Here is a 22,823-nt window from a genome sequence, read left to right as displayed (position 1 = left end):
AATGTATAGAAAAAGAAAGAGTGTCTTCCCTTCCACTATCCAGTAAGGCCATTAAAACCAACAAGCTTGATCTGTGAGTCACAACAGAGGTCTTCTCCCCATCTACCTTCTCCCCTTTCTGATGTTTTCTCTCTCATCCCCATCTTGGCATTATTATGTATACGGTAATCTTAGGGACGCTTGCTTTTAGCAAACGCTTGTCTGTAGCATTTATTTCCACATCTAGATTGCCGGGGTGCCAGCAATGTTCATAAAGGCAGGAGAGGATCTATTGTTTATTAATATCCTTCCTAACTCGCACTAGCAAGTTCCTTTACTTAGCAGAGTTTACATTCCCCTTTTACATGCACAGCAGGTAGCTGGTTGCAGGCTCGTGTAAGCCTCTCACTATCATACAATTCAGTATTGAATTGTATGTTCGTGGCAAGTTCCCTTTTATCCCTCTTAAAAGAATAAAGACACAACAATCTTATTTAAAGTCAGTAAAAGAAGTTTACTCACATTCAGTTCACAGCTGGATCCCTGAAGGCAGACTTAATTACAGTTATGTACATGTGGATCTACCCCATATGGAGTTATAATCCCAGTGCTTCTGCTAGTTGAGAGCTAGCAGAGCATTCCTAGCTAAAATCTGGTCCAATGAGAAAGGAAGTGAAAAAGAGAGGGTGTGGCAGCATGCCTTGTCCTTTTGTTACCTGGACAGGTAAGCTCACGCCCACCTCTAGTCACATGCAAAAGGAAGGATGCTCCAGCCAGGAGGAAACAGGAAGTTTCGATTGGCTGGACCAAACATCCCCTTGCATGTCCACTCTAGGAAAACAAGGAATGTTGTATTTGACTGCTCCCAGTGGATTACATCCCACAGCCACAAAGTGCTTCACGGGTTTCCGGTTTGCATTGTGTCAGCTTGTATGGATCTCACTTTGGCTCTGCTATGCCTCAAACCCCTCAAAAGCCACCTCACTTCCACTCAGGATTGGGGATTCACTGGAAACTGATGCGTAGTCCCATTCAACGCATTTTCTACAAGTTTGCTCTATAGAGTCGAGCAGCTCCTTGTTACACAACAACAGCATGTGTTCCTTCTGTTGCCAGCTGCTAGACATATTGATATCAAGGGAGCCTTCTATCAAAATATGAGCATCATCAGCATAAACTAAAGCGATAAAATCAAACTATTTAGAAAAATGTATTGCAGGCGCCGGAGAACATCATGTGATCTCCATCTGGCGGACATTACAAAAATGGTCACTTAGTAGTAGCATTTTAAAAGGACTTTCAATGACTAGAACAATTCAAAAGCCCATTTCAAACGCTTAAAATACCCAAAGAACACAATCCTCTATATTATCTATTCCTCTTTAAGCAAGCTTATTAAAAAAAGACATTCTGATTTTGGTTAATGTGACCTACAGTCATCAGCTTATAATGCATTTTGACTTCTAAAAAAAAAACATTCCATTAAAAAAAACCCCAGTTACGCCATTTCCACAGTGGTGTGTAAGCTATCCTTGATTAGTATAGTGATTGCATTGCTTTTCTGGGCTGACGTGTATATGAGCACTTGTTGCTTTTTAAAATGCCAGATTCCAGCCAGTGACATATTTGCTTATTTGATAGACGTTATCTGAATGGCACGCTCTCAGAGCCTGTGATTAATGCTTAATGTGCCATGCTTCATGACATCACTGCAGCTCGCTCCTGTGATGTCACCAGGGTCTACCCTTAGGTCACAGGCTTGAGCCATGAACTCTCAGGCTGCAGACCTGCTAAAGTGTCTCTATTTTCCGGGGGCGGTGCCAGATTTACAGAAGCCATGTTGAGTTTGAGGGGTCAGTCTAGATGATGCCCTGAGTCCCCTTCCAATTCTTGGGATCTTGTAGCTGCCAGGGTTACTTTGCCAAACTACTCCCTCTGTTTTAGCAACTGCTTTGGCTGACTGGTTAAGCATGACAATTAGCTCTCTGCCATAGAAAAAACAGACCCTCCCAGTGTCCCTATTTTCCAAGAACAGTCCCGGTTTCTGATTTGAATCTGGAACGTCTGGCTTTTCCTTGGGACATCCCTATTTTCATTGGAGATATGTTGGAGGGTATGGAGTTATGTACCCCCCCCCCCAACCAAGGAGATAAGTAACCATCCAACCTTCAGAAGTCATCTGAAGGCAGCCCAGTACAGCAGTACCTTGGTTCTCAAACGCCTTGGTACTCGAACAACTTGGAACCCAAACACTGCAGACCCAGAAGTGTGTGTTCCAGTTTATGAACTTTCTTCAGAAGCTGAATGTGCTCCGTTTTGAGTGTTACGCTTCTGTTTTGAGTGCCACACTTCCGTTTTGAGTGTTACGCTGAGGTCTGTCTGTTTTTGCTATTTATTTTGCGGTTTTGTGGCTTTTTGTTTTGTTTTTGTGACTGTGCGGAACCCAGTTCAGCTACTGATTGATTGATTGATTGATTGATTGTGTGACTGCAGTACAATGTTGATTGCTTTCATTTTATGGATCAATGGTCTTGTTAGATAGTAAAATTCATGTTAAATTGCTGTTTTAGGGGTTGTTTTTAAAAGTCAGGAACAGATTAATCCATTTTGCATTACTTTCTATGGGAAAGCATGCCTTGGTTTTGGAACGCTTTGGTTTTGGAACAGACTTCCGGAACGGATTAAGTTTGAGAACCAAGGTACCACTGTATACGGAAGTTGGAAGCCACCCAGAGTGGATGGGACAACCCAATCAGATGGACGAGGTATTAATAATACTAATACTAATAATATTGAATTGTATGTCCCCATTTTCCTTGGTAAAATGTTGGAGGGTTTGGGGTGCTCCTAATTGGAAACCCTACTGTCTTGCCAGAGTAGTGCATGCTCTAGTTATCTCCTGCTTGGACTACTGCAATGCACTCTACATGGGGCTACCTTTGAAGGAGACCCGGAAACTACAACAAATCTAGAATGTGGCAGCTAGACTGGTGACTGGGAGCGGCTGCCGAGACCACATAACACTGGTCTTGAAAGACCTACATTGTCTCCCAGTACGTTTCCGAGCACAATTCAAAGTGTTGGTGCTGACCTTTAAAGCCCTAAACGGCCTCGGCCCAGAATACCTGAAGGAGAGTCTCCACCCCCAACATTCTGCCCAGACACTGAGGTCCAGCGCTGAGGGCCTTCTGGCGGTTCCCTCATTGCGAGAAGCCAAGTTACAGGGAACCAGGCAAAGGGCCTTCTCAGCAGTGGCACCCGCCCTGTGGAACACCCTCCCACCAGATGTCAAAGAGAATAACAACTACCAGACTTTTAGAAGACATCTGAAGGCAGCTCTGTTTAGGGAAGCTTTTCATGTTTAACAGACTACTGTATTTTAATACTTTGTTGGAAGCCGCCCAGAGTGGCTGGGGTATAAATAATAAATTACTACTACTACTACTACTACTACTGTCGCAACCACTGACAGAGGGAGGGACCTTCTCTCTTCCACTCTGGTGTCAACCCCACAGCTTTCAGTGGGGCAGAACTGACACCCCCAATTCCTTCACGCCATTTTCAAATGCCCAATGCATTCAGAGGAAGGTCCTGTCTTAAAAATTCAGGAGAAGCCATTAGGAAATTAGAGCATGCAGGACTGAGAGATTACAGAAGGGCCCTCAGAGGCTGCGCTGAAGTCAAAAGGTGTGGAACACTCTCAGAACAGCCTTCAGGCAGGCCGTTTGTAAAACAGACAGGCTCTTTAATTATCAGAACATGTTCTGTAACCACTTTATCTGAAAAGAGCTTCAGGAAAGTGCCCGCCTTCCATCGGTTCCTAGAAAAGTGCTTGGTTTTTCCATCCGCTAATTGTAAATTGCACCACCAAAGGGGGAGAAAGAATATCAAATGTTCTTTATCAAAGAACAACGGTGAACCGAATTCTACTTACATTGGCATAAATGTGTTCCTAGAACGACACACGCCTCTCACTTTGATGATGAGGGCTCCAGTTTCGGCTGTTCTGACACATTTTCCTTTTTGTCTTTTCCCTCTTGCCCCCCCCCCCCACGTATAATAAAGGGGATACGTTTCCCATCAAGGTGAAAAGCTAGCGGGAGAACACATCAACCAATGGCGGTTGCCGGTTATATTTATAGCTAAATTCTCAGAGTGAGGATGGGTGAAACAGCTTAAGATGGGCAGGCAACGTTTTGGGTGTCTCTGCAAACCTCTCTCTCTTTCATAACATCTGGGAAAATGGGTTAGGTTTTCAGAATGGTTCAGTCAAATGGAGAGGGTGATGAACCAGGTTATGGAAGGCGCCAATTGGCTTATACCTGGGACGTCACCAACACACCTCAACTCTGCCAAACCCCAAAGCATAAATGTTAGTGAATTTTCTGGCTGTGGCAGGAGGATAAACATATATGTGCCACAATTTTTTTTTTAAAGGTGGACAGGTAACCTGATGCACATGGGAGAGCAAAATCAAGCGCTGATCCAATGTTAAGCCTTGATAAACTACACCTCCCAGAATTCTTTGGGGGAAAACAATGATGGTTTGAAGTGGTATCATAGTGCTTTAAATGTATGGTGTGGCGGTGGCTGATGCCACATTGTAAGGTAAAGGTAAAGGGACCCCTGACCGTTAGGTCCAGTCGTGACTGACTCTGGGGTTGCGGCGCTCATCTCGCTTTATCGGCCGAGGGAGCCGACATACAGTTTCCAGGTCATGTGGCCAGCATGACTAAGCCACTTCTGGCGAACCAGAGCAGCGCATGGAAATGCCGTTTACCTTCCCGCCAGAGCGGTACCTATTTATCTACTTGCACTTTGACATGCTTTCAAACTGCTAGGTTGGCAGGAGCAGGGACCGAGCAACGGGAGCTCACCCCGTCGTGGGGATTTGAACCGCCAACCTTCTGATCGGCAAGTCCTAGGCTCTGTGGTTTAACCCACAGCGCCACCCGCATCCCTATACCACATTGTACCTGTTTGCAGATATCTCTTCCTCTCGCACAGCCCAAACATGTTTCTCACCTTAGAGCCAGAACCGCATGGTTCTGTTGAAAGACTCCTCTAACAGGACACAGCAGAGCAATTTTGCAAGTTCCCATCCCATCTGCTTCCCCCACTTTCAATAGCTCTCTCCGCCCCCCACCCCTCGCCACCGCCACTCCCCTGAGATGGTTTGCTTTGAGAGTTTATTAAATTACCAAGAGGCGTTTCGATGCCAGCTCCAATCTGTCGCGCTCGGAGCAGATTGTGTACATAACGCAAAATGCTAAAATAAGCACAGAAAACCGAAAAGTAAACAGAATCTTGACCTTGTGGGTGACGGAGGCAAATAGCAGATCGCAAAGCATGGGAGGGGGAAGGGGGGAGATGTTTGAAACGGTTGCTCAGGCAGGAAGGGGTGAGATCTGGCTGCTGCAACTTGTGACCCACGAAAGCCAGCTAGAATCCACCGGTCCTACAGCGGACATTTTGGACACAGTCAAATGCCGTGCACGGCTGAGGAAATCTGAAATTGCTGGAATATCATATTCAGGCCAAATTTCCATTTTTTTTTCAGCCTGAGAGCTGCAATTCCTTCTGAGTAACCTGCCAAAGGTTAGGGGTGGACACATGACAGCAGTGGGCGAGGTCAGAGGCAAAATTGGGGGAGCAACAAATGCAAATTTCAACTCTGTACAGTAATACAGTGGTACGTGGGATTACAGACGCTTCAGGTTACAGACGCTTCAGGTTACAGACTCCGCTAACCCAGAAATAGTACCTCTGGTTAAGAACTTTGCTTCAGGATGAGAACAGAAATCGTGTGGCAGTGGCGCAGCGGCAGTGGGAGGCCCCATTAGCTAAAGTGGTACCTCAGGTTAAGAACAGTTTCCGGTTAAGAACGGACCTCCGGAATGAATTAAGTTCTTAACCTGAGGTAAAGGTAAAGGACCCCTGGATGGTTAAGTCCAGTCAAAGGTGATTATGGGGTTGCAGCGCTCACCTTGCTTTCAGGCTGAGGGAGCCAGCGTTTGTCCACACACAGCTTTCCGGGTCATGTGGCCAGCATGACTAAACTGCTTTAGACGCAACTGGACACCGTGACGGAAACCAGAGCGCACGGAAAAGCCGTTTACCTTCCTGTCGGAGTGGTACCTATTTATCTATTTGCACTGGTGTGCTTTGGAACTGGTAGGTTGGCAGGAGCTGGGACAGAGCAATGGGAGCTCACCACCGTTGCGGGGATTTGAATTGCCAACCTTCCAGTCAGGAAACCCAAGAGACTCAGTGGTTTAGACCACAGCGCCACCTGCGTCCCTAAAGTAGGGAAATGGCCTGTGCCATTTCCACCCACACAGCCCTCTCTGTCCTCCTCCATGGCCAGGGCCTTTCAGAGCCAGGCAGAGGCCTGGGCAAGGTAGATAATGGGTGCCCCCTTTTGTGAACCACCACCACCCCTTTTATGGAAAAAGGCCTAGAAGAAAATCTGGTAAAAAAATAGTTATCAGTCCAAGAAACACTGGGGATCATTAGCATGCATTAAAAATGGAACCCATCTAAAAATTCTTATTGAATTCCTTTAGATCAGAAAGCACGGCAGAGCCTGGATTCCTCTCTCACATTTTCTTGCTCGTTCAACTATATTACACAAGTACTTTCCCACAGAGAGGTCATCAGAAGCAGCTCGAATGGGGGAGAGTTTCAGAGAAGACAGAAGGAAGCTCTTCGTCATCCAGGACAGATCTAAACTGTGGAATCGGCTTCCGCACGATGTAGAGCCAGGCTCAGTTTAAGAGAGGTTTAGGCAAATTCGTGGAGGACACGAGTGTGGAGGGCTGTTAGTCACCAGGGCCATGTACCCATGCCTTTGAATACCAGTTGGTGGGGGAACAAACTCAGGGGAGAGCTGTAGCCCTCCACATCCTGCTTGTGGGCCCCCCGTCTGGTTGGTTGCTGTGGGAACAGGACATTCGATGGGCCTTGGGCCTGCTCCAGGAGGGCTATTCTTGCCTTCTTAATGTTTCAAAGCATTGGAACATTTCCCTACACGTGGGACTGAAAACAGCTTATTGGGGACTGTGGTTGGCATGCAAATATAGCCGGCCCCACTGTTAGGTAGAGCGAGGCAGTTGCCTCTGGTGGCAAAAGCAGGGGGCAGGGTGGGGCAACAAAGTGAGGAAGGACAGAATAAGGTGCTTGGGAGGATAATAATAATAATAATAATAATAATAATAATAATAATAATAATAAATTTTTATTTATACCCTGCCCTTCCTGGTTCAAAAAACCGGGCTCAGGGAGGCTAACAACAAATATAAAACAATTGATTCAACAAAAAACAGCATAAAATACAGTATAAAATGTGAATAACAATAAATTCAGAATTCAAAGATCAATTTAGGGGGCAAATCCATCCAATAAACATTTGATTTCGTGGGGGGGGGAAATAGGGGGGGAAACAAGGATGATATGTTTTTGGATCATATGACTTGTTATAATTTTGATTAAAAACCCCCTAAAAATAATAATAAATAAAACAAAACAAAAACCATCATTTCCCTAACGAAGCATGGCTGATTTAACTTCTGCATTCAACCCCACGCCAATGAGAACTTTGTGTTTGCAACCGCATGCAAGAGAGAATTCAGGGACACATGCCTCACATGCAAACCTGGATTTTTGTCTCGACGTGCTAAAAAACAGGACAGAGGCTAGCAGATGCAAGCCCTGTACCTCCGTGCAGTGGGGAAAAGCTCAGCCTAGGAAGCGATCTGCCGCTGCTCCCATTCAGCAGAGACAGATGGCAAGAGCTGACCTTGTGGCTCTGCACCTACAGCTCCTGGGGAAAAAACCTAGCAACAACCATTCATGCTTTTGTCAGCTCAAGGCTAAGGTACTTGTCACACGCCGCCCTTGAAAGCATCTCTCGCGCTTCCATTCACTGGTGGAGAATGTGGCAATCTGCTTCCTGGTGGGCTTATGCCAGTGGATGCGTGTTATAGGGGTTCCTTCAGCAGCTATGATGCCATATTGCTGTGGGTTGTGGTTTTTTTAATAAAAAAATTATTTACTACGGTGTGGTCAGCGCAACTCAGATTTTAACAGCTCGGTTGGTTAGAGCGTGGTGATGATGACGCCATGTTTGCAGATTTGATCCCCATATGGGGCAGCTGAATATTCAGGTTGGACAAGATGATCCTCAAGGTCCCTTACAACTCTGTGATTCTCTATGAAGTGTCAGGAGTCCAGTTCCTGGCTTGATGACACAGTAAAGGTAAAGGGACCCCTGACCATTAGGTCCAGCCGTGACTGACTCTGGGGTTGTAGCACTCATCTCGTTTTATTGGCCGAGGGAGCCGGCGTACAGCTTCAGGGTCATGTGGCCAGCATGACTAAACTGCTTCTGGCGAACCAGAGCAGCGCAAGGAAATGCCATTTACCTTCCTGCCGGAGCGGTACCTATTTATCTACTTGCACTTTGACATGCTTTCGAACTGTTAGGTAGGCAGGAGCAGGGACTGAGCAACAGGAGCTCACCCCGTCGCGGGGATTCGAACTGCTGACCTTCTGATCGGCAAGCCCTAGGCTCTGTGGTTTAACCCAGAGTGCCACCCATTCAAATCCCCACTGGACCACAAAGCTCACTGGGTGACCTTGTACCAGTCACTTCCTCTCTCAGCCTAACCTACCTCACAGGGTTGTTGTGGGCATTGAGCAAGGTGTTGAGCATGCCCTCTCGAGCTCCTTGGAGGAGGCGGGGATGCTGGGATATAAATGCAATAAATATAATGAAATATCCAGCATCTCCTGCTTAAGAATCTTAGGTAACAGGGCTGGAAACCACCTTTGACTGACACCTTGGAGAGCAGCTGTTAATCAGAGCAGTAACTAGATGGATCAATAGATTGATTCAGTTCCTAAGCTCACCATTTAACTCACTGTTTAACACATCCTCCATGTATCTTGTGACTAGGTTCCTGTAACCATTTCCCTGCTTCAGGAAGGCTTGGATGCTAGGGCAAATTCCTGGAGGAGAGGGCTATCGAAGGCTCCTAGCCATGATGGCTCCTGAATACAAGTTGCTGGAAACCACAGGAGGGGAGAGGGCCCTTGTGCAATACCTGGAGGGTCAAAGGTTCCCCACAACTGTCCTGGGAGCCTCCCTGTGTCAGGGAATCCAGCCCTATCAGGGGTTCTCAGCTGAGGAAAGGCTTCCATGGATGTTCAGATGAATGCAGGCAGGAAGAAGTTCTTTTCAGACCTTTTTGCACTGAATGTCTGAAGTGGAGGCTGTGCATGCAGGGATATTGGGCATGGGGCTCGCATGCACAACACACAGACCCAGCCACATTTCTAAGCACTCTGGTAATCGGAATTGCCTTTCAGGTCATTGCCACCCGCGTCCCAGATGACACAGTAAGCGTAGTTAATTAAAAAGGATGATTTGTCAAAATAGCTCCGGATGGCTCCAACACAGCCTCCCGGCATCATCAAGCACGATGACCCTTCTGAAGACCACTTCTGGTTACAGAAGATATAACTTTCTCACTTTCACCTCTTGCTTTGCTTTCGGTCTAACAGCCCTCCCCTTAGCCGACTCTTAGGAGGGATTGGATCAGCTCCAATCTCTTCCCATTCTGACTGCTTCCTCCTCTGCTCGCGCCTGTTTGCACTTCCCGAGAGCGTTGGCTGGGTTCCGGCCCGCTCTCAGCCATTCCCTTATCAACAGGCATTCCAAGGTGCAGGGGAGTCGGCACTAGCCAATGCTCATCTGGCATGGCAGTTAACCCTCTCTGTTCCTGGCTGCTTTCTTCAATTGTCTGCAAACCTTCACTGGGAGCTGGCTCATTCATGACATGAAGTTTATGAGCGCAGGCAAGAGTCAGGGAGTAGATGTCTGTGGTTGGTACTACAGGGCCGTGTCACTGAACTGGGGGTGAGGATCAGCTTTGCCATTCCCAAGATCTTCTGATACAGCCCTCCTCTCAGTTCCCCTTTCACTCCCTCCCTAATATCTGAGGAATCACAGAATTGTAGAGTTGGAAGAAACCCAAAGGATCGTCTAGTCCAACCCCCTGCAATGCAGGAATCAGAGCTAAAGAACCCTAAACAGTTGGTCCTCTAACCTCTGTTTAGAAACCTCTGATGAAGGAGGGTCCACTACTTTCCATGGGAGTCTGTTCCACCTACCAGCAGAAAGTTCAGTAGCTGAAACCGCCTTTCTTAACATTTGAATCTGTTGGTTCAGGTCCTACCCATGGAGCAGCAGGAAACTGGTTTGCTCCATCTTCCGTGGGACAACCTTTTAAACATGAAGGTATCATGGTTAACCCTCTACTCTGGGCTAAGCATACCCACCTCCCTCAACTGTTTCTCAACTGGGCATTTGGCTAGGACATAGGGCAGCGTCTTCTTGGTGCCTGCAGCCAGAATTTGGAAGTCAGCTCTTCCTAGGACCTGCCCTAGTAGGCAGTTATGCATCTCCAAAGGAGAGTACCAAAGAGAGAGAGAGAGAGAGAGCAAGAGCTCACAATTTGTATAAAATTTGTGTGTGATCGTTTCTGGGAATGGTGTATCCTGGAATAGGGCAGAGCTGCCTGGCTGGCTGGAACTCTGAACAATTCTGAACACCAACACACTGCTATTTCTTATATAAACAACAACTACACTTCTACTAGTATTACTACTGCCCATAATAATTCCCAAACTGTTTCTTCTCATTATGATGCTCCATGTTTTTTTTTTAAATACCTATGTTTCCTTGGCAAGCTCTGGGAATCTAGGCTAGGAGAAAGAAAGGGGGGGGGGGAGGAGGGAGACAGGGAAGTTTCCAATGTTTCTCAAATATTACATTTACCTACCTGGCATATAATAAGCCAGGTTAAAAGGTTCATTTGGAACCACAAATTTCTCCATAATAACAGCACACCCACATAATGGCTGTCCCATCGTCTTCCTCCTGGCTCCTCAGTCACATATATCTGAAATTATTTCTGATGTGAGGCAATTATATCTTTCAGTAACCGGGGCGGGTTTTTGTTTCACCTCCCTCCTCGTTTGTTCCACTTGTTAATAGAGAGGGCGACTACATAAAATCACAGCTCCCATTTTCTTCTATGAATCACCATTTACTTAAGAGCGCAGAACCCCGTGCTGCACGCTTAAGGATGTCGTACGGTAAAGAATAATTGAGAGAATCACCCAAAAGCAATTTGTCTCCATCTCTTGCATTTAAGAATTCAGCCAAAGCGCTGCGTCAAGATCTGAAAGTTCGGTGAGGGAGAAGATTTAAGAACAGAAGGAAAGCCTGGCTGCTGGATGAGACCAATGGTCTCTCTAGTCCTCCATCCCCATTCTCACAGGGGTCAGCCATATGTCTCTATTGGGAAACCCGCAAGCGGGATTCGAACACAGGAACCACTCTCCCCTCTTGTGGCTTCCAGCAACTGGCATTGTGGAGGCAGAAAACAGGCTGGTAGCCATTGCTCTTCTGCAGAGAACTGGGGTGGCCAACAATTAAGGTAAGAGCCGGCTGCATCCAGCTAAATTTCATCAATTCAGCCCACTGAACATTTCCCTGCTTTGCGCTATATGGAATGGGGCAATAACCTACATCATTATTATTATGATTATTAATTTATTTGTATACTGCCCTTCAATCGTAGATCTCAGGATGGTTCACAGCACAAACGGCGGTTCGCAACGTAATTCACAACGTTGGAAAGTCTATACGTTGTACCTTATAGAGAGTTATTACAGTTGTACCTCGGGTTACAGACGCTTCTGCTAACCCAGAAATAGTACCTCGGGTAAAGAACTTTGCTTCAGGATGAGAACAGAAATTGTGCGGTGGCAGCACGGCAGCAGTGGGAGGTCCCATTAGCTAAAGTGGTACCTCAGGTTAAGAACAGTTTCAGGTTAAGAACGGACCTCCGGAACGAATTAAGTTCTTAACCCGAGGTACCACTGTACTATGCAGAATTGAATTCTCTTCTGACCATGTACAACTTCAGAATTGGCTCATCAGGGTAGAATCCAGGAGGGTTTTGCATTTAATTAGGAATCCTAGCTTCTCGCCACGGTTCCCATTTCTGAAAACAGAGTATCACAGAGCACGCTGCTTGACCATCCCTGTGCCTGGTCCATTAAGAAATGGAGCTCACTTTCCATATGATGCCCAAAGCAGTTTTGGCTGGCCACTGCAATAGGGTCCTATATGATGACAGGCTCTGCCATAGCTCAGGTGTAAGATGTAATACGCTACTCACTGATCTGCCCTTTATACTGGGATCCAAGAGATTGATTGCTAATACCTTTGCTGACTCCAGGAAGCAGGCTTAGTATGGCAGAAATTATTCATGTGTGTGTGTGTGTGTGTGTGTGAGAGAGAGAGAGAGAGAGAGAGAGAGAGAGAGAGAGAGCGCAGGGCCGGATTTAGGTTTGATGATGCCCTAAGCTACTGAAGGCAATGGGGCCCTTTATATGTCCAGCTGTCCTTTGTCAACAACAAATTGTCGCTGTTTTTTGTGTTGAATACAGTGGTACCTCAGATTAAGAACTTAATTCATTCTGCAGGTCCGTTCTTAACCTGAAACCGTTCTTAACCTGAGGTACCACTTTAGCTAATGGGGCCTCCTGCTGCCACCACGCCACCACCACGCAATTTCTGTTCTCATCCTGAAGAAAAGTTCTTAACCTGAGATACTATTTCTGGGTTAGCGGAGTCTGTAACCTGAAGCGTATGTAACCTGAAGCATCTGTAACCCGAGGTACCACTGTATATGCTATGTGGTAATTAATAGGTATCTAAAGCCATTTGCATGTAACAAAATATGTATTTTATCCAAGTAATTGTTGAACTTCTCTTATCTTTTGGAAATGTACATCCAGGTTTTTTTCCTTTAAATTTTTTGAGGGCCTAAGCTGTAGCTTGTTTAGCTTATATGTAAACCCGGCACTGTGTGTGTGTGTGTGTGTGTGTGAGAGAGAGAGAGAGAGAGAGAGAGAGAGAGAAAGAAAGAAAGAAAGAAAGAAAGAAAGAAAGAAAGAAAGAGAAAGAGAGAGACGCTAAGTGTTTTGTGATAAATAGAGAGGCGCATTGTGCTCTGGCTGCAAGAAAGATTAGAAAGCGGCAAGAATGTTACTCGCCCCAAAATGGAAAGAAGCAGAAGTCCCGGCAAAGGAAGAATGGATACAAAAACTCACAGAATACGCAGAAATGGCAAAACCTACCGGAAGAATAAGAAATCAAGATAACAAACTTTTTATAAAAGAATGGAAATGGTTTATTGAATATTTACAGATAAATTGCCAGCTGATGAGGACATTGGCAGGATTATTGTAATAACCTGCAGTTTCATAAGACTATATATATTTAAAGTAGATGAATAAATGAGCAAATTAAGTTCATGTGGATATGCAGAAGATATTAAAAATAAATTTAAGGAACTGCAGAAAGAGGGGGGAAGGATGTCAAGTTTTGAAATATTAAAATGATGGTAAAATCAGTGAAATGTATAAACCTGAAAAGTGTGCGTGTGTGTGTATGAAAGATCAGAAAGCGAGAGCTAGGTGGTATTGCAATAAGTTGCGCAGGAGATTCGGAGCTTGAACATGGGTTAAGTTACGTAGGATTGAGCTAGCAGGTGATATTTATGAATTCTGACTCTTTCTTCACATCGTTGGTGCCTTGTTTTATATATTTACTGTATGGTATGATCTGCAGCCTGGCAAATTGCAGTGGCTGGAATGGTTACGGCCTTTGGTGGATGCAATAAACTCTTTGGTTTGGTAGTAGCTACTGAAAGCCCTCTCCTCCTCTTATGAATTTGTCCGGTCCTCTTTTAAAACCACCCAAGTTGGCGTCCATCATTGCCTCCTTGAGGAGTAAGACTTAGATCACGTCTGAAATGGATGAGTCAAGGAGGTATATCACCAGCGATAGCTAAGTGCAAACAACACGTTCAGAGGTGTGTACTACTGAATACCAAACAATGAACATGACAAAACAGGGGGGAACCGCTTCTGGGAAGCTTCCTGAAGACATCTGTCCTAAACTATTCCTGAAAAAGCAGGATGCTGGGCCTGATGAATCCGATCCAGCAAGGCAGTTGTCTTTTGCAGTAAACCAAACCAGTGTCCCCCAATCTGGTTCACTCCAGATATTTCAAACTACACCCCCATCAGTCTCCTCCTGACCTTGACTGGGCTGGCTCTGCTGGCTGCGAACTATACTCCAAAACTTCTTAGAATCACAGAATTGTTGAATCATTTAGTCTAACCCCCTGCAATGCAGGAATCTTTTTGTGGGGCTTGAACCCACAATCCTGAGATTAAGAGTCTCGTCCTCAGCCAGCTCTGCAGCAATCCCAGTTACTAGGGAAAACCACACAACACGGTTTACGGTTTGTTGTGAAACTGCCTTCGCTTTTTGCAATGATGCTGCTGTTTGATTATTTAGGTGTCCTTGATTTTTTCAGTACAGAGACAACAATGGCATGAACATTCCTCTGTTCCTTTGTTTATTAGTAACTGAGGCACTGGCAATGACATATTGCAACCAGCAACACATACGCAGACACAGACATTTGGACCTGGTCCAGACATAACACAAAACCATAATTTAGCATTTCAGCAATGACAGCTCATGAGCGATGGGCTCAACCGCTTCTTCTTCCCTGGCAACAGAGAAGAGGTTGGAAGCAAGTGGCTTCCTGGTGTAAACTAACCACATTCTCTTGTTACACCAGGACAAACCATGGTCACTTCAAACCATGGTTTTATTGAAATAAGCCAGGATCTAAACCTGGTTTTGGCCCATGGTGAATTTCAACTAATCGCAGGTCTCACTTGGGATGTAACAACAAACTGGGTTTAGATAAAACCTGAAAGAAGATCCTTCGAAACTCCTCTTTGCGGTGAAAAGGAGGAGAGAGACTGCTAAAGTCTGAAGCTCAAACTGGCTCATTCTTGTAATACCCAACTGAGACAATATCAACGACATTGCAATCAGTCAATGAATAAATTAATAAAAGAGGAGGAGGAGAGGAAATGAGAGTCGGTGATCTCAGTAAACTCAATGTGCCTTAATTTTAATTAATTTTCAGATGGCTCTAGAAATATAGACCACACACTGGGATGCTTTGCTATGGTATCCCTTGTCATGCTTGGTTTGTGTGAAAAGGACTCCCTGCAGCTCCCAAAGATTCGAAGTCATCAGATCAAATCAAGGCACTGCAAGCCCAGTTCAAATAACATCAGCACATCGGATGACAACTGCACACCCCTGTGGTGAGAGGCAGAGGAGTCATTCATATAAGGTCACCAGGTGAGTTTGCAACAGCTGCGAGATTTGAACACAGGACAGTTTGCAGCTTCACCCTCTCCTAACCACCATGCTACAGTGATGCTAGAATCAAACATTTAGATCAGACACAAGAGCTATCTCCAGATAGCCAGAGCTGATAGCTATTCATGCATAAGATAGAACAGACTTGGAATCTTGGAATTTTAGAGATGGTAGGGACTGTGGGTTAAACCACAGAGCCCAGGACTTGCCGATCAGAAGGTGGGAGGTTCAAATCCCCGTGACGGGGTGAGCTCCTATTGCTCGGTCCCTGATTATGCCAACCTAGCAGTTCGAAAGCACGTCAAAGTGCAAGTAGATAAATAGGTCCCGCTCTGGCGGGAAGGTAAACAGCATTTCCGTGCGCTGCTCTGGTTCACTAGAAGCGGCTTAGGCATGCTGGCCACATGACCCAGAAGCTGTATGCTGGCTCCCTCAGTCAATAAAGCGAGATGAGCGCCGCAACCCCAGAGTAGTTTGCGACTGGACCTAATGGTCAGGGGTCCCTTTACCTTTAGGGACACTTTGGGTCATCTAGTCCAACCCCCTGCAATGGAGGAATCACCACTGATTGTGACTAAACATTGGGGGAGACTTCCTAACCAATAAGAGCTTTTTGACAGTGGAAGAGGCTACCTTAGCAGGTGGCGGCTCTCTGCCACTGGAGATAGAATCTGGATGTCCACCTCTCAGGGATGCTGCACTTCAGGTACAGCCCTCCAGGTGTTGCTGAACTACAACTCCCACAACTCCTTGCTGTTGGTTATGCTTGCTGGGACTGATGGGAACTGTAGTTCAGCCACATCGGGAAGGTCAAAGGGTGCCTCACACCTTCCATAGTTGCATCTTCCACTGCAGAACCTGTGATGAGCAGGTGGGGTTAGAGTGGTTGACCTCCGAGGTCCCTTCCAGCTCCAGGACTCGAAAGGTAAAGGTAAAAAGGTAAAGGACCCCTGGATGGTTAAGTCCAGTCAAAGGCGACTATGGGGTTGTGGCACTCATCTCGCTTTCAGGCCAAGGGAGCCGGCGTTTGTCCACAGACAGCTTTCCGGGTAATGTGGCCAGCAGGACTAAACTGCTTCTGGTGCAACCGAACACCGTGACGGAAACCAGAGTGCACAGAAACACCGTTTACCTTTCCTCTGCAGCGGTACCTATTTATCTACTTGCACTGGTGTGCTTTTGAACTGCTAGGTTGGCAGGAGCTGGGACAGAGCAATGGGAGCTCACCCTGTCACGGGGATTCAAACCACCGACTTTCTGATCAGCAAGCCCAAGAGGCTCAGTAGTTTAGACTACAGAGCCACCTGCGTCCCTTCTGTGACTCCAGGCAACATTCTACAATCAGGTCATCTTTTTGAAGTGGCCAATACAGTGAGATAAACTTGTCCTGTGATAGTCTCCAGGTGTCTGGCACATTGGTTCAGAGCTCTGGGTTCCTGCTGTCTACTCACAACGCATATAAGCATCTCTTGGGGAAATCACAGGTTTGGCACAGGTAGCTCCTATTTCACATGAGATAATGACAGATTCCCCGCACTTGCCATTGCTAGCAGCTCTTAATTTGAGCCGTATGGACACACCTGAGCCGAGCCCCATCATTCGTTGCCAGATCTGGGGTTTACTCCTCACAATGCAAAGTAATCCAGAACAGGAGGTGGTCCAGAATTAGCAGGAAAGACTTTTTGGTCTCTGGACAGGGCTAGGATGCCTGGGCATGTTTTGATTTACTGATTGGGTGCCAGGGTGCTCAGGTAAAAGCAAGGGAAATTCCCTGATTATCTTGTCCCTTAGATATTTTGCAAAGCAATCAGTGGGTTGAACATAATGATTAAAGATTTTACAGATTTCCACTCAAAGATGATTTTGTGTCCTGGTAAACAACACTTTCCCCTCTGAATCCCAAACCCTGCCCAATTTCACCACTAGATCAAGATACATCTCCAAATGTTGACATTGAGAAGTGGCTATTGCTGGTCCTGGAAGAATTCTGTCAAATTCAAAAACCTATTTTCCCTGCTATTCAAGCACAATCACACAGTCAAATATAGACACGTTCAGGTGACTGTGTCGACAGCCTGTGTCAAAATTTTCACATTTGTCTGTGATGATCAACACTCACATGATATATACTCTTATATAAAGAGCTTGGGGCTGATTGTCGCTGGTTGACCGACTTCTAGGAGCTGAAATCTGGGTTATGCGATTTCCAGGCAGATCTGGAGCACCGAACGGTCAAACCTCAGGAGCCGAGAGGGCTCTACTCTTGCCCAGAGCAAGCAGAGCCACATGCATATTGAACCGCATTGTTCCCCATCTGCACGCTCGATTTGCTTCCGATCGGGGAAGGCGTTTTATTCCCAGCAGCAACCAGGAATTCGCATCTACTTGCAAACGCCAAGACCTTTGGCCAACTTCACCACTAGATCAAGATACACCTGGGGAAAGGGAGTGTGCAAAACTCACCCAAGTGACTACAGCCGACCTTAGATACTTCATAAAATATATCACACCCCGAGAAAGAAAGGATTCCACACGACAACACACTCAGTGGCTCGTCTTCCTTCTTAATTATTTTACTGCGCCGTTTGAAAGCACCCAGCTTCCGCTTCTCCCCACGGGGGAAAACTGAAATAAGTCAATGAACTCTTAGCAAACCAAACTTAACATGGGAACACAATTTTGCATCTGTCCTCTTCTGGAACGAAACTCCTCGTTTTCCAGGAAAACACTTAAGGAAGAAACAGGGGGGGGGGAGGAGGGAATACACCCCCGAGACGTTCATTTTGCCTTGTTTAAAAACTTGTCTTCAGTACTGTTCTTAAAACTATTTTACCTGTTATTGTGGTTTGCCTACCTTGAGACACGCGTAACAGGCAAGAGATAAACAAGCCAGCAATATTGACTATAATATCTATCTATCTATCTATCTATCTATCTATCATCTATCTATCTATCTATCTATCTATCTAGCATTCTGCCACTGAGCTTCCACCAGGACCAGTTCCCACCTTCACCCCCAAAGCCCAGAATTCATCCTCCAAGAAAAGCGAAGGCACACACACACAGAGAGAGAGAGAGTTCGCTTTGCACTTACTCGTGGTGTTGTACTTGACTCCGTTGAGAAACTCGGGGCAAGGTCTCTCCACCAGCTCCCCGGCGCTGGTCTTGGGCCAGCAGGTCCCGATCTGATCGGTGGTGGCGTTGCAGTAGGGACCTTCAAGTTAAAAGAGAGAAAAGGGAGTGACTGAAACCATCCGCGCTCCGTGCGCCCGGGCGCGCCGCGCCAGGACCCTCACACCGAGAACCCCTCGAGAGACTCTCCCAGCCTTCTTCGCGCTCCCCTACCATCAAATCCATCCTGCAACAAATCGAGGAGACTGCAGTTTGCATCCAGCTCCTCGATGAAGTACTGGAGGACGATCGTCTCGTTCATGGTGGTCCCGTTCTTGAAGAGTAGGAGGAGGAGGAACAAGCTGGGCTGGTGTTCCAGGTTCCTTTCTCCCGTGGTTTTCTTTTCCCTCTTCCCCCTTTGCCAGTGAAGCAAAGCCTACTGGCTACATTCTCTCTCCCTTCCTCCCTGCTTCTGTCTTTTGGAGGGTGGGTGGACCCAGCACAGAGATATCTTCCCAAGCGCTCCTGCTTTAAACAGAAGCTCAGGAGCCAATAAAATCACAGCCGGTTTCTCAGTGAGGGTCTTTCTGCTCTCTCCTGCGCCTCCCCCTCCTGCTGACATTTGGCTGCTGTCTAATCCTGCTCTGTCCTGGCTATTGAGAGTAAGAGGAGAGGGGAGTCAGTCTCTCTCTCTCTCTCTCTCTCTCTCTCTCTCTCTCTCTCTCTCTCTCTCTCTGCGCCTCTCTGTATTGCCTTGATTATCCCTTAAGCGACAAACATTTCCTGCGAAATCGGTGAGAAGCGGTTTCACGGCGTAGCGCAAGACGGGACCAACCTCCCCTCGTGTCTCCGAAACCGAACCGACTCTTCCCTGCCAGGGGAGGGTGTCCAGGAGCAGCGGTTCCTCCACCACCTCCCCGCCCCCCCCCATCAAACTGCTGCAAATCAGGAACCTTGGTGGGCAGCATCTCTCAGTGGCAAAGAATAAAGCACTCTGCACATGCCCCGGGACGCTCTTCTCCCCAGGCAGATTGCAAGCACGGGAAGGGAAAAACAGCCCGGCAGCTTATGGCAGAATTCGAGCTGATCTGAGGGAAATCCGTTTTTAGGGTTTGTTGGGTGTTGCAAGGCTCAGGAGATTTCTTCTCCCGAAGATGTAGAAGGGAAAGGCAACAGCCAGAGGGGAAGCGATGTAGCTTACTGGGGGGGTGGGGCATCTGCTTCGAATGCAGAAGCCATCGGGTTCAATCCCGATGCGGCAGTGTGGTGTAGTGGTTAGGGCATCTCAGACTAGGACCTGGGAGACCAGGCTTCAAATCCCCACTCGGCCACGAAGCTGGCTGAGTGACCTTGGGCCAGTCCCTGCCTCTCAGCCTGTTGTGGGCTTAAATGAGTTGGGGCAGAACCACGCATGCTAGCCTGAGCTCCTTGGGGGAAAAGGCAGGATATAAATGCAATCATAATTAATTATACCTTATGGAACAACCTGAACGGAGCAATTTGTGCATCTGTATTGTTTCTGCATTATTTACATTTTTTTGGTGTGCATAATTCCCTGCCTTTAAAAATAAACAAATCTTGATGCTAAATAAACAAGTGGGATGGGGAGAACCATGTGTGCCACTTTGAGAGCCTAGGAGGCATAGATGGGACATGAATGCAGTAAATAAATACAGTGGTACCTCGGGTTAAGAACTTAATTCATTCTGGAGGTCCGTTCTTAACCTGAGGTACCACTTTAGCTAATGGGGCCTCCCACTGCCGCTGCACTGCCACCGCACTATTTCTGTTCTCATCCTGAAACAAAGTTCTTAACCCAAGGTACTATTTCTGGGTTAGCGGAGTCTGTAACCTGAAGCGTCTGTAACCTGAAGCATCTGCAACCAGAGGTAACACTGTACTAGGGAATCCTGAGCTAGAGAAATCAGGGGTCTGACTCTGTAGAAAGCAGCTCCCTGTATTCCAATGTTCTAAGGGGCTCATTGCCTTCCCCCAGCACTGAATGTGCCGGCTTCCCTCTGGCAAACATCTGATTGTGCTGAAATCCAGGAGAGCTGTGATTAATGTAGGCCACACACCCACATTGCATAGCCTCCACACTCTGTGTTTTCTCTATAATTCAGGAGGGACATGGAAGACAGGGAGGGAGTGCTAAGCCTGAAGTGGGGGGTGGGGTCTTCTAACTCCAAGGGCCACACTGCTTTCTGGGCAACTTTCCAGGGGCCGCATGCAAGTGGGCTCTGAGGCAAAGCAACCAATGTAAATGTTAAATGTAAAGGGACCCCTGAACATTAGGTCCAGTCGTGGCTGACTCTGGGGTTGCGGCGCTCATCTTGCTTTACTGGCTGAGGGAGCCGGTGTACAGCTTCCGGGTCATGTGGCCAGCATAACAAAGCCATTTCTGGCAAACCAGAGCAGCGAAAGGAAACGCCATTTACCTTCCCGCTGGAGTGGTACCTATTTATCTACTTGCACTTTGATGTGCTTTCAAACTGCTAGGTTGGCAGGAGCAGGGACCGAGCAACGGGAGCTCACCCCGTCGCGGGGATTTGAACCGCCGACCTTCTGATCGGCAAGTCCTAGGCTCTGTGGTTTAACCCACAGCGCCACCCGTAAATGTTACTTCTGTACAATAGGCTCATCTCAATACGCTGGTCTCTCCGTCCAGACAAACAGAAAAGCACGGTCAGAGCTGCAAGTGTGCCCATTTCATTTGCACAAAAGCATTCCATGAGGGTGCAAAGCAGGGCAAGGGAGGGGCGTGGCCTGCGGAGAAGGGGTGTGGCTTGAGAGAGGGCGCATAGCCTCTCATCTTCCCACCCTTCCTGGGGACAGGAGGGAGCCGGAAGTAAACCACAGCAAGAAAGCTGGAGTTAACTCCTCATTAGCAAAACAGGATCCGCACAGGAGTGTCAGGTTTAATGAGCACAGCAACTCAGTTCTTGCCCCAAAGAAGCAGTTGCTGGGACTAAAGGTCCCTGCCTCCCCACAGCCAGATATCTCTCCTGCTCTCCAGGGTTTCCCCCCCCCCCAAGCAATCAGAGACTCCGTCTGCATATCTGTCTCCGCTCCTCGTGCTTCATGCCTCTCCTGCTCCTGGGAAACCATGGGGAGGGGAGCTTGTCACAGCAGGAGGGAGAAACCCCCTTGCTTCTTCACCAGCCTGACTCATCTCTGCCTCTTGGCCTCCTTCTCTCCTGCTTCAGCTTCTGCCTCTGATTCTGGACTGCTCTCTGCCACAGCCTCTCCCTGCTCACTAAACCCTGTAAACTCTTCAGGTTCTGACACCTCCTCTTTCCAGACTCTTCTTCTGACCCCTCATCATCATCCCACCACCACTTCCTTGGCTCTGAGCCTTCTTCCCTTGAGGGTTTCCCAGCTGGTTCCTGTGGGAATGTTCAGGGATGCAAGAGAGGATATATTGTTTGATTATAGCCTTTCCAACTTGTGTTAACAAGTTCACAATTTAGCAGAGTAACATTCCCCTTTTTAAACTCAAAGCGGATGCGTTTGCTCAGGCTCACTAAAGCCTCTATAACAACTATTCTGGTATTTTCCCCTTATTCCCTCATAAAAGATAAGACACAGTCTTCTATAAAAGTATAAAAAGAGTTTACTCACTCACATTCTGTTCATAATCAGATCCCAGAAGGCAGACTTATCTTAGAAAAGTAACATACACCTGGAAACTATCTCATAAGGAGACAGTCCCTTTGTCTTCTCTTGGCTGGAGGCCAAGAGAGCATCTTTGGCTAAGCAGATGTTGCTTCTTCGATGCATGTAGTCACAGAGAGAGAGATGGCTGCCCTGCCCTGTGTTTCTGTTGTTACCTGCACAGGTGAGGCCACACCTACCTCTAGTCACATGCAGAGGAAGTCTGTCCCAGCCCAGAAGGAAACAGGAAGTTGACCTGCTGGCTGGACAAACATTCCTCCCCATGTGTAAACATGTTCACTCTAGGAATGCTGTACTTGACTGCTCTTGTGTTTCACATCCCACAGTTCCTCCCACCATTCCTCTACATCCAACAAGCCCATGACAGGCAGCGGCAGAGGAAGCTGCTTGGGTGCCCGGGGTGGCATGCCCAGGGGCGGGAGGAGCGGCCCATAGGGGCAGGGTGCACTGTGGGGCCTCCAGAGTCTGCCTGCTTCCTCCCACTCAGCAGCCCTACAGCTGGGGGGGGGGGCGGGCGGACCGTTTGGGCAGCATGGAGCCTGCGCGTGCCCAAGCCAGGAGAGACCCCTCAGTGGTGACACCCAGAGTGGCCTGCATCCACCACACCCCCTTCCTCCGCCCATGATGACAGGTGGAAAAGACTTGAGAAGCACCTTGAACGCAGCATGGCTGCTCACCTCCCTGCCCTGGGGTGGAGAAGACAAGCAGCAACGTTTTGAGGAGTGTC

The 22,823-nt window shown here is 47.3% G+C and overlaps 1 protein-coding gene across 4 annotated transcripts in view; it reads right to left on the bottom strand.

Moving 5' to 3' along the window:
- Positions 1-22,823, bottom strand: part of CRHR2 (corticotropin releasing hormone receptor 2) — a 199,241-nt gene that overhangs the window by 127,733 nt on the left and 48,685 nt on the right. For 2 of the 4 annotated variants that reach the window (XM_080974193.1, XM_080974196.1), the window contains one exon: positions 18,405-18,524. In XM_080974193.1, coding sequence (XP_080830319.1) covers positions 18,405-18,524 — 120 coding nt within the window. Of the gene's footprint in view, positions 1-18,400; positions 18,525-18,655; positions 18,756-22,823 lie in introns of those variants that run through there. The other 2 variants (XM_080974194.1, XM_080974195.1) reach the window with 2 other exon arrangements.

Source organism: Podarcis pityusensis (assembly GCF_964106645.2).
Source record: "Podarcis pityusensis genome assembly, chromosome: 12".
Lineage (NCBI taxonomy): Eukaryota > Metazoa > Chordata > Lepidosauria > Squamata > Lacertidae > Podarcis > Podarcis pityusensis.
This window is presented reverse-complemented; position numbering and strand designations above follow the sequence as displayed.